The following is an 11,832-nucleotide window of genomic DNA, read 5'->3' as shown; positions in this document are numbered from 1 at the left end:
CTGGAATAGATCATTTTGGAGTGGATGAAGCTTTCTTTTCATTTGACAGTGGTAAGTGTTTTGCCTTATTAGTTTATAAAGAAGTCCTTCCACTTCTATATACTGTTAGATGGATGTCAGTACCGAATCAAGGCTGGAATAGATCATTTTGGAGTGGATGAAGCCTTCTTTTCATTTGACAGTGGTAAGTGTTTTGCCTTATTAGTTTATAAAGAAGTCCTTCCACTTCTATATACTGTTAGATGGATGTCAGTACAGAATCAAGGCTGGAATAGATCATTTTGGAGTGGATGAAGCCTTCTTTTCATTTGACAGTGGTAAGTGTTTTGCCTTATTAGGGTACAACCGGGGATGTTCGGACAGAGGGGGAAGTTCGGACAGTTTTGTTTCAGTTCTCCGTTCTGATTCGGCATATTTTGCAGCCCATGACATCATATCTGAAGAACAGCCAATTAAAATGGGCTTATCTTGACTCCAAACTCTCGGGGAATACCCTTCTGTAATAAGATTTTTCATTGGCTCATATTTGAAAAAAGTTTTTCGGCGGCAAAATTTAACTGTAAACATTAAAACCGGAACTGCAAAACGTTAGATCAGTGAATTACTTTAGGAGATTTTTTACACAGCTTTTTTATCTGTATCCTTTGCAAAAATAGTTTTCTATGGTTTTAATGTTCTTCTTCTGCCGTTTCTTCCTGTTCCATCGGGTTTTAACAGCTTTTTCACAGTGCTTTTGTCCTTTTAAATGTGTCCGAACATCCCCAACCCTATTTTCTATTAAAGAGGGGATATTCGGACACACTTTTTTCGTACAGAAATGAATCCAATGACAATTGAAAGTTCTTAAAATATTTCTAGGTGAAATTGAGGCATAATGATCACCCTCTTTCATATTTTTTACAATTTTTAATTAGTTCTAATAATTCTGTGGACTTAACACTCCATTATATTTTCAGTAAGAAACAATTTACACATAATAAACTAAAAACTCCTGAAAAAAACATTTTCAGTAAAAAACTACACATAATTTGACATATTATTGTTGGAAATAGTGTCCCCTGGAATTCAACATTTAACCTGCAATATTTTCCTTTACCAAAAACACAGAACATTAAGTTACCATGTCCTTCCTGAAGCTACAGAATTTACGTAGTATTGGCACATTTTCTGCAGTGAACAAGATGAAAATATTTTTCACTAGAAAAGAACTTATAGCAATGCTAGAAAATGAATGGTTTTTCTATCACCCTAAAGTATATCTACTCGGCCAAGATCTTATCATTCATTGTGAAACTTGCAAACAATGTAGTCTACATGAATACGTTTTAACCGATCAATTAATCTATCAATGAGTTAACCTTGACAATTTTAAGATATCAGAATGCCCCATAAGGGAAAAGGGATTTACGGACAATATGATGTCGAGGCACTAAAAAATGCAGTTGATGCAGTTAAAAGTGGAATGTCAATTAGAAAGGCAGCAATACGCTATGGTGTCCCCAAGTCAAGTTTAAACGACAGAACAACAGGTAAAAAACCAATAGCACTAGAATTTGGTAGAAAACCAACCATACCAATTGAAATTGAAAACAGAATGGTGGAGGTAGTCCTGACATTATCAGAAAAAGGCTTTGGAATAACAAAGAGACAGATGTTGGCACGCGTCGGGACACTTGTCAGACAAATGGATCTAAAAACTCCGTTTAAGAATGGTATTCCTGGAAAAGATTGGTGGAAAGGATTTAAAAACAGACATCCTGAAGTTGTAATCCGAAAGCCAGAAAAACTTTCAACAGTAAGATCAAGAATGCTGAATGCAACTGTTGTTGGCAAATACTTCAAGGAACTGCAAACAGTAACAGAAGAACTTTCCCCTACATCAATATGGAATATGGATGAAACTGGGATCAATCTAGAACATCAGCCTGCTGGAGTATTAGCGCGTAGGGGTGCTAAGTCAGTTCCCGGTCGTGTAGGGAATACACGGGAAAATATAACACTCCTTCCCTGTGTCAATGCCGCCGGGGAAAAAATGCCAACATTCATTGTGGCAAAAGGTAAAACATCGCGTTCTCTGAGAGCATACAACATGCATGAAGGACCAGAAAACGCAGAGTGGCGTTTCCAGGCAAAAGCATGGATGGACGATGAGCTCGGTGAGGATTGGTTCAAAAACGTGTTTCTAAAACACTGTGGTCCCCAGCGACCACAGGTTCTAGTTTTAGATTCTCATCATTCACATGAGACATTGGGACTTCTGGAAGCAGCCCTTGCAAACAGGATAGAGGTACTTGCGTTTCCACCACATACAACACACTTCTTGTGTCCTCTTGACAGAACAATGTTTGGACCTTTAATGAAGGAATATGGATACTTATGTACCGAATACATGTCATCTGACCCCAACAACATAGTCAACAAGGAATCAGCCCCGAAATTGATACGACAGGCATATGAGAAGGCCTTCACAAGGGTAAACATAGTATCAGGGTTTGAATCTACAGGAATATATCACTGGAATCCTTTAGCAATTCCTAAAGAAGCTTTCAGCCCTTCCGATGCATTTGACCGGAACAATAATGGCCAATTCAAAACTGATGAACACCCTCTTCAATGGGTTTTGGCCAACATACAAAGTGTTCCAAACAACCCTATTCCAGTTGTATCACTGCCCACAGATGTGACGCCCATTGCTCAACCAGAAAATGTTCAGCAAAACTTAGAAGTTGTTGTTGAAATTCACAGGTCAGCGGTCCCAAGCTCCGTGCATACAGTGGCAGAAAATCAAGGCCAAGATGGTGAATACACAGTTGATTTCGAAAGCCCTAATAATTCTATTTTGAACACATCAAATGATCCAATGATCTCACAAAGCTTATCGGATTTAGATGCTGCAAATATTTTGGCAGCACTTAATGATGGTAACATGGAAATCACTGCAGGAGAAACCGTGGAATCATCACTTCATCAAGATATCACTGGATGGTCTTCTCAATGGAATTCAGAGTTAGAGAATATTTTCAAATTGCCGCCTATAATTCCAAAACCACCTAAGAAAAACAGCAGAAGGTTAACTTCCCATAGACTGTTAACGAGTCCACAAATACTAAATGAAAAACGCAAGGCTAAGCAGGAAAAGGACGATAAGTGTAAGAAATTGAAAGCAAAGAAGGATGAGAAGTGTAACAACTTAAAGGTTAAGAAGGAGAAAAAGAAATAATTTAACAGTTACATACCTGAACGAATGACTTTTCCAAATTTATTTGCACATCAATCATTTTAACCAGATCGTAATCATGGTAATGGTATTAGTGTCATATATATATATAAATAATATAAATATATATGCATGACGACAAACAATATTGGAGATGAATACATACTAAAATAGACACGCTACATGTATATTTATTAAACTTGAACCTCCTATAGTTTTGTTTCTAAACGAATATGTATTAGATCATAATATTTGTATTAATGAAATATGATGATAGTATTAATTGTTTTGATATTCTGAAAGGTACAGCTACTACATATATAAAAAAGAAGATTTGGTATGATTGCCAATGAGACAACTATCCACAAAAGACCAAAATGACACAGACATTAACAACTATAGGTCACCGTAACTGCTACAGTTTAGTAGTGCCAAAGCGAAAACAAATATAGATCCAGAGGCGGATTTAGGGGGGCCCAGGTAGCCAGGGCCCCCATTTTTTGTAAAATATTGGTTGTTTATATTGGGAATCACTGAAGCGTGATGGGAGTGGTCCCCCTCTTAGGCAAACATTCTGGATTCGCCACTGAGTTCAATTGTTTGTTGTCAAGAACTGAGAAAAATATTCGCTTCTAAGTACCAGTATATAATTGCATACATACAGTTATTACTGTCATTATACTTTGAACAATGGACCAAAGGAAGATTTTCCATATTACACAATTTGTTTTTAGTGGAAAATATAAAATCTGAGATGCGTTTGAATCGAAACTTAAACAATACCAAGACAAAATGTTTATACAGTTATACAAATGGTTTATTTGCCACTGGACGTAAAGCAACAAAAATCAGTCAATCACATGGTTTAAGATTGGCTGCTTGGAGTGGGTTCACAAAAAATGCACAGGACAGAAATATGCTCCAAAACTGCTTACTGGATTTGTAGGAACTGTCATTGAAAATACAAAGTTTAAAAAAATGTATTCAACATAGTAGATGTTACATTAAAGGTTTTATTTATATACATATATATAATAGTCCAATCGTACATTGAAGTCTTTCCTGTAACAACAACACACAGTATAAACTGTAATCTGTAATACATGTATATATTCTGCCAATGTAGACACACCTCTTCTGAGTAATGGAGTTCACAACATAAATAAAAATATCTTCCACCAATATCACTGTACACTGTTTACATTGGACATTCTTGACGATAAAAGTGTGCTTAATGTCAATATGTAAGCTGCAGTATTACATTAATTACTTTAAAATCTGAAATATTTATATATATATATTAAATATATCACTGTTTGAGAGTAGACAACCAATCGTTGACCCAAATATTGAGGGAGGGTAGGAGGGGTCTTGATCCCGGAATCCCAACTTTAAATAAATTTAAAACAGATATCCTGAAATGGTCAATCCCGAAATCCCCGAGCTTAAAAACACCCGATCCCAGAGTCCCGAATAAGATCCTCCCCCCTCAATCTTATTGTTTATTCCGTAATTAATCAGTTCCATACCATGCCTGCATTCCGGCAATTAGTCCTCGATGTAGAGTGGGGGGCTCATATTCGCCGGGGACACAATTTCGCCGTTTTATGATTTTGAGCTGTAAAAACTTCAAAGGCTGGATGAAATGAAAGAAATATGCCGATAAATTATAATTTTATAACAAATATGATAATTTTTTAAACTTAAACAAAATGACGGCACTTACTGCAAAGGACCGAAAAACGGACAACGATTTTTGGTCAATTTCCTGAATGAAAAACAGGATTTTCAAAGATTTTTTCATAGTAATTTTTTGACTGATTGGCCTAAATTTCTGTTTTTTTTACACCTTTGAAATCTCTGCTATTCATCTATAATGAAGTTTATTTGATAAACATTATATAAAGCTGCAGTTATTTGGTTTTAAATAGATGTGTAAAAACGGCGAATATGTGTCCCCCATTGACAACATATCATGAAATTTCAAACACCCTTTAATCTAACTTTACAGATGATTATTTTCAAACAGACATGTTTTCAAGCTTGGGAATGTTTTGCATTTGAAGTTATCTTCATATAGAAATATCAGTATACTTCAAAAACATATAGACCTGAACATAAACTGTAGAAAACATGGAAAGATATGGCGAAAATGGGCACCCCACTCTAACAATATTTTTATTTTAATAATTGTTTCATTTCAATGTAACCGTAGCCAGTGCCTACCAACAACAGGAATTATTCAGTAAAAAATTACGAAATGCATCAACAATACCAATGATATTTCACGTCAGATGTCAAAGAGCAGCAGCTTAGTATATTCAATATAATATTTTAGTTGCCTGGATAACTGATATACACTATTGACACATTGTTCCAAAACTATATAAGCATAATAAGATCGTTAAAATTCCTAACATTCTATAAACCAACGGGCTGACATAGCCATGTCATTATCGTCCGAACTTACCCGAAACAATGTCCGAACATACCCGAAACTGTCTGAAGTTCCCCACAGGTGGTTTTACTCGTGGATATGCATTTTTTTAACTGTTGATAAGTGATATTATAACAAAAGAGGAATAAATCATAACTATAATATGCCCACAAAAATGTGACAAAAAAATTTACACATTCTGACAACGGAAAACCACTTTCGGAGCCTGTTTCTATAAAGGTGTCCGAACATCCCCGGTTGTACCCTAGTTTATAAAGAAGTCCTTCCACTTCTACATACTGTTAGATGGATGTCAGTACCGAATCAAGGCTGGAATAGATCATTTTGGAGTGGATGAAGCCTTCTTTTCATTTGACAGTGGTAAGTGTTTTGCCTTATTAGTTTATAAAGAAGTCCTTCCATTTCTACATACTGTTAGATGGATGTCAGTACAGAATCAAGGCTGGAATAGATCATTTTGGAGTGGATGAAGCCTTCTTTTCATTTGACAGTGGTAAGTGTTTTGCCTTATTAGTTTATAAAGAAGTCCTTCCATTTCTACATACTGTTAGATGGATGTCAGTACAGAATCAAGGCTGGAATAGATCATTTTGGGGTGGATGAAGCCTTCTTTTCATTTGATAGTGGTAAGTGTTTTAGCCTGATTAGTTTATAAAGAAGTCCTTTCACTTCTACATACTGTTAGATGGATGTCAGTACAGTATCAAGGCTGGAATAGATCATTTTGGGGTTGATGAAGCTTTCTTTTCATTTGATAGTGGTAAGTGTTTTGCCTTATTAGTTTATAAAGAAGTTCTTCCACTTCTACATACTGTTGGATGGATGTCAGTACAGAATCAAGGCTGGAATAGATCATTTTGGAGTGGATGAAGCCTTCTTTTCATTTGACAGTGGTAAGTGTTTTGCCTTATTAGTTTATAAAGAAGTCCTTTCACTTCTACATACTGTTAGATGGATGTCAGTACAGAATCAAGGCTGGAATAGATCATTTTGGAGTGGATGAAGCCTTCTTTTCATTTGACAGTGGTAAGTGTTTTGCCTTATTAGTTTATAAAGAAGTCCTTTCACTTCTACATACTGTTAGATGGATGTCAGTACAGAATCAAGGCTGGAATAGATCATTTTGGAGTGGATGAAGCCTTCTTTTCATTTGACAGTGGTAAGTGTTTTGCCTTATTAGGGCCCAGCATCAATGAACACAAAATATCCAAAAATATGTGTAAATTTTTTTTGCATGATTTCCGCCTTTGAAATAATAATTTTTCTGTTAGAAATCACCTGACATTGCCTGACATGACACCAAATAAGGTGCCATCTTGGTTGTACAATTTTCCATATTCTGCTTATTAACATTGTATCAAATTATAAGTGTTTAATCCATTCACAAAATGTTCAAAATGTCCACCATCACAAATTAATTTGTACAATTCGAAAGGTACAAAAACCAGAAAAGAAGAATTTCCAGATTTTAACGATTAAAAAATAAGAAAATTTGCCACAACATGCATTGGGAAAGTGCAGTTGTGGTTGAGTAACCAATAATATGAACTTGAGACCTCGCATACGATAGTTTATCTGTATAATTTATCACATTTTCTTTTTTCAGGTATGGTGAAAAACCTTAAGTTGGGCAACATCATGTTTTTAGAGTGAGTGTTATAGATTTTTATAGTATTTGAAATGGCTATTCTAATTTAAACCACTATATATTTTATTTTAATAATACGATGAATGAGAAATTCTTTTAGATAATTTTATTCATGTAACCTTGTTCATTTTATCTGGTAACTATATGATATTATTTTGTTTATAAATGTAGTTTTATGGTTCTTTTTGTTGACAAGTCAACACTTGTTTGTTTTTTGCAATTCTATTTGCAGTATTATTTTTGATAATTCTCTTGTAGTTTTATGGTGATTGATCTACAGGCAGAAAAGAAGTTCATAGTTAGTATGAATGCCAGTGTCTGTTTAGAAGAAGGGAAAGCGTGTGACATAACCCTAGAAATTGTTAAAGACCTGTATCTTCCGAAAATTGCTTGTGACTGGAGCATCAGTTTTAACAATTTCTCAGCCTCTGATTTCTTGGCTGAGCAAGGACTTTCTCTCCAGAGCCAATTGACAGACATTGTAGTTAAGCAGATTTTAGAAAAACTTGGTATAGCTGAATACCTACAAGATCCACAGTGTGACATTAACAGTCCAATGTACCAATCACAGCCAACAGATTCTGTCGGTTGGAGAGATGGTAACTATATTTACTATTTGTTATGTTTTGATATGTTCAAAAGGTGGTTGTAATTAAAAAGTACTGTAGTTGTAAAAGAAAGGTGAAAGATACCAGAGGGACATTCAAAGTCATAAGTACTAAATAAACTGGCCATGTAATTTAGTAATAGATACTTGACTAGTATATTGTACCAGACAAGCCTTCAAAGGAGCAGGTGTGAAAAGAACCATTGCTTTGTCTTCAAATAGCAAAATAGTAGTTTTCTTCAATCATTTCCATATTATGTAAATTTAATTGATAAATGAATAATATCATACAAGATTTGGGGGGGGGGGGAGTAAATGGGGGTGCAGATTATACACAAATGAGGACTATACACAGCCAAAAACGGTAGTTTTATGATTTTTTTTTTTACTCATAAGGACATCTATACATTAAGTATTTAAGTAAATTAGATATGACCAATAGCCATGTTCAAAATTTTAAATTCACATCAACATCTTTTTATGAGAGGTAGACAACATGTGGTAAAAGGTCTTATTTGCTTAGGCCATTGCTTATATCTAAATATAGATGGGAAGATTTCAAAACGACAGAATTTTATTATTTTGGTCTTTTCTCCTCTTCTCAATGTAAGGAGAATGAAGGCCTACAGCAAATATTTGTGACAAAATTTGAAAATATTAATACTAACCTGACAAAAAAATGTTTTGAAGGCATAAAACTTTGCTCAGTGCTCGGAGCACAAAAATCATGCTCGAAACATGAAATCCAGCAATTTGATTGGTTGATTTTCGAGTCTGAGTACAAAAATCGTGCTCGAAAGTTTTATGACCGTGAGGCCTGAACTATGTTATTTGATATCAAGGCTTTGTTCTTTTTTTTTAGAATGTCCTGGAGGACTAGGTAACTTAACAGCACTGACTCCATCGTCTATAGCCACACCAAAGGGATACGTCGCTTCAGGCTGTACTTACATCGACTTCTGTTTATATATACCACTACTGAGGACGTCATTGCATGCTTACTTTGACCTCAATATGTGTGAAAGGTCATTCAAGATTGGAATAGAAAAGCTGGTCATTGATTTGGATTTCCTGACCTACGCCTGGGGTAAGTTTGATCATTACATATGTCAAGTTTAAATTTAAGAAGTCTTGAGTTATTATCTACTTGTTCAACTTAGAATGAAAACAATACGTTTGATTAGTTTTGATTTATTTATTTTTTAATTTTCAATGACATTTTTTATGCAGTTAATCTGCATTATGCGAGCACCCTAGATTTGTGGTCTACCCAAAAAATGCTGAAATACTTGCCATTGTTATTATCTAGCTGGCTACTATGTTATATATAACTAATTGAACACTTTTTTAATACTTTTTATTCTAGAATATAAAAAATATTACCATAAAAACGTTAAATGGTCGTCGATTTTCCCAAAAGTTTTGAAGTTGCACATAGGAAGTAGTGCTCATTAGGAATTTTTATGTAGTTTATTATCGCCTGTGGTTTTGGTTAAGATGTCAAAAAACAATTGTACGAAATATTTAATCGCCGAAAATCTTTTAAGACAAGTAGTTAAGATTTCCCAAATGGCAAAAGTCGTAGGAATATTGTTTGTCGTCAATACGTAGTACAACTACGTCAGTAGTCTATTATATAATAAGTTCAACTGTTCATGCTGTTGGCGGTAATTTCAAATTAGAAGACGAAATTCGTATCTTCAATTTGGAGACAGGGGTTCAAATTAGCGGTGGTCCGAGGTCCGCGACCTTCCACTTTCGAATGGGTTACTAGCCACGCCCGCCGGCCTTCCCCTCTGAGACAACTATATCACAGTTATAGTAGTCTCAGTTCCACTTGAAAGAAAATAAAAAATAGCTTTGCAAACCTTTTCGCCAAAGTCCCCAAATCAACGATCTCAAAACTTATTTTAATCATTATTATTCATGACAGCGATGTCAATTTTGTTCAATCGCTAGCTATATACAGAAAATCGCCGACAAAAAATGTGTTAATACGAGTAAAATCGTATCTGACTGACAAAAACAACATTGGAACACAATGACAATGGCTGCTGTGAAAAAACAATTACAATTTCGGATCCGATTCCGGAAGCGGATAAGGGTAATTCCGGGTTTTTGGCAAATCCAGGCAGGTGACAAAATACATCTATGCATGGTAAATGAATATAAACACTAGAATTGAAAACCAAAAGATATATGTAAAAGAAAGAAAAGGCAGAAAAATTTTAAACAGAAACTCAAAATTACTTTTGACAAATTTTAATGTCATATAAATCCAATACAATGTGACAGCTGGGAACAGTATATCTATCAATATATATGTTCCTGGTCACAGTTTAAATTTTCTTTATCAGTGATAAATGTTGATAATACATGTAAGATGCTTTTAAAGTGTAAACATATTACTGCAATTTTGAAGGGGTATTTTTTTTCTCTCAATTTTGAAGGATCAGTTAAAGTAGCTGGAAGATTCTTACTTTATTTTCACAAATAACTACCTGAATGTAGGCAAATCATATGATATATAGGTGGCGTCCTTTGGGCCACTCTACCCCCTCATGTTTGATAACTTTGAAACGGATGACCTCTCAACCATATATACATTCATGTATGGGACTATATATATAACTAATCAAATGAAATATAAGGGGAGTCCATGGGGTGACCCACCCCCTCCTGTTTGGGTATTACGAAACGGTCAAGATCCCCACCCCTAAACAATATATATTTATGTATGGGTCAATATAACTTATTAAATGAAATATAGGGGGATTCCCCCTACCCCCTCCTGTTTGGGAACTTGGAAACAGATGAGATCCTCACCCCTAAACCATATATATTCATGTATGGGACAATATAACAAATCAAATGAAAAATAGGGGAAGTCCCTGGGGTCATCCTATCCCTTCCTGTTTGAGAACTTGAAAACCCTCGAGATCCCCACCCCTAAACCATATATATTCATGTATGGAACAATATAACAAATCAAATGAAATATAGGGGAAGTCCCTGGGGTCACCCTGCCCCTTCCTGTTTGAGAACTTGAAAACCCTCGAGATCCCCACCCCTAAACCATATATATTCATGTATGGGACAATATAACAAATCATTTACATTTACTATGGGCAGGTCAGGCAGACCTCACCTTTGATCCTTGTAGTAGTGAACATTTGTCTGATTTGTGTCGCATAACTATTGTACTATAGAACACATACTCAGTTTTCTTTACAGGGAAACCAGTCCATTCATACTATTACATGTTCGTACTAAGTCAACACGTACTACTAACAGTCAACTAAAACCAACGTTAACTACCAACTAGAACAACTACAATCATTGCGAACTTGTACCACTGCAGACTCACCATAAAAAATATACATTTATATATTCATTGCTATTGAAACCTTGATAACATATAAATTATTTGCCTTAATATTTAATTCATTAGATAAACATAAATGTGCAATATATGAATGTTTAATGCCACACCAGAGGCAGATTTAGAGGGTTTTTCAGTGCCCCCCCCCCCCCTTTCCTTTTTTGAGAAAAAAATTGGTTGATTACATAGGGAATCACTAAAGCATGACTGGAGCAGGTCCCCCGTTAGGCAGGCAGTGGGTCCCCACTTATGAAAATTTCTGGATCCGCCACTGCACATAATTACGTTTGCCTGGTTTTTGGTTAACTGCCTTCAGCGCTTACAGCGCTTTGATTTCTATAGTTATATTTATAACTTTCTGATGAATCAAATAATAGAAGAAAAACAGTAAGAAACATTTTATGTATAATGTTTATGTTATTTTACAGGACAGAAAGATACCAAAGATTTATTAGATGCTTATATATTTGAGTAAGTTTTACGAATTGATGATAAGTGCTGTCCAAATTATAATTGTTTG

The 11,832-nt window shown here is 35.1% G+C and overlaps 1 protein-coding gene across 1 annotated transcript; it reads left to right on the top strand.

Annotated features, from left to right (window-relative positions):
* The first annotated feature begins 1,462 nt into the window (after positions 1-1,462).
* On the top strand, positions 1,463-11,787 carry LOC143057537 (uncharacterized). Its single transcript, XM_076230848.1, has 5 exons — positions 1,463-1,943; positions 7,282-7,324; positions 7,582-7,922; positions 8,793-9,017; positions 11,741-11,787. Exons 1-5 carry the CDS (start codon positions 1,463-1,465, stop codon positions 11,785-11,787), a joined length of 1,137 nt encoding a protein of 378 aa, XP_076086963.1.
* Positions 11,788-11,832: the final 45 nt, after the last annotated feature.

Source organism: Mytilus galloprovincialis, chromosome 13, assembly GCF_965363235.1.
Source record: "Mytilus galloprovincialis chromosome 13, xbMytGall1.hap1.1, whole genome shotgun sequence".
NCBI classification, from domain to species: domain Eukaryota; kingdom Metazoa; phylum Mollusca; class Bivalvia; order Mytilida; family Mytilidae; genus Mytilus; species Mytilus galloprovincialis.
The sequence above is the reverse complement of the archived record's forward strand: the minus strand, read 5'-3'. Positions and strand labels throughout refer to the sequence as shown.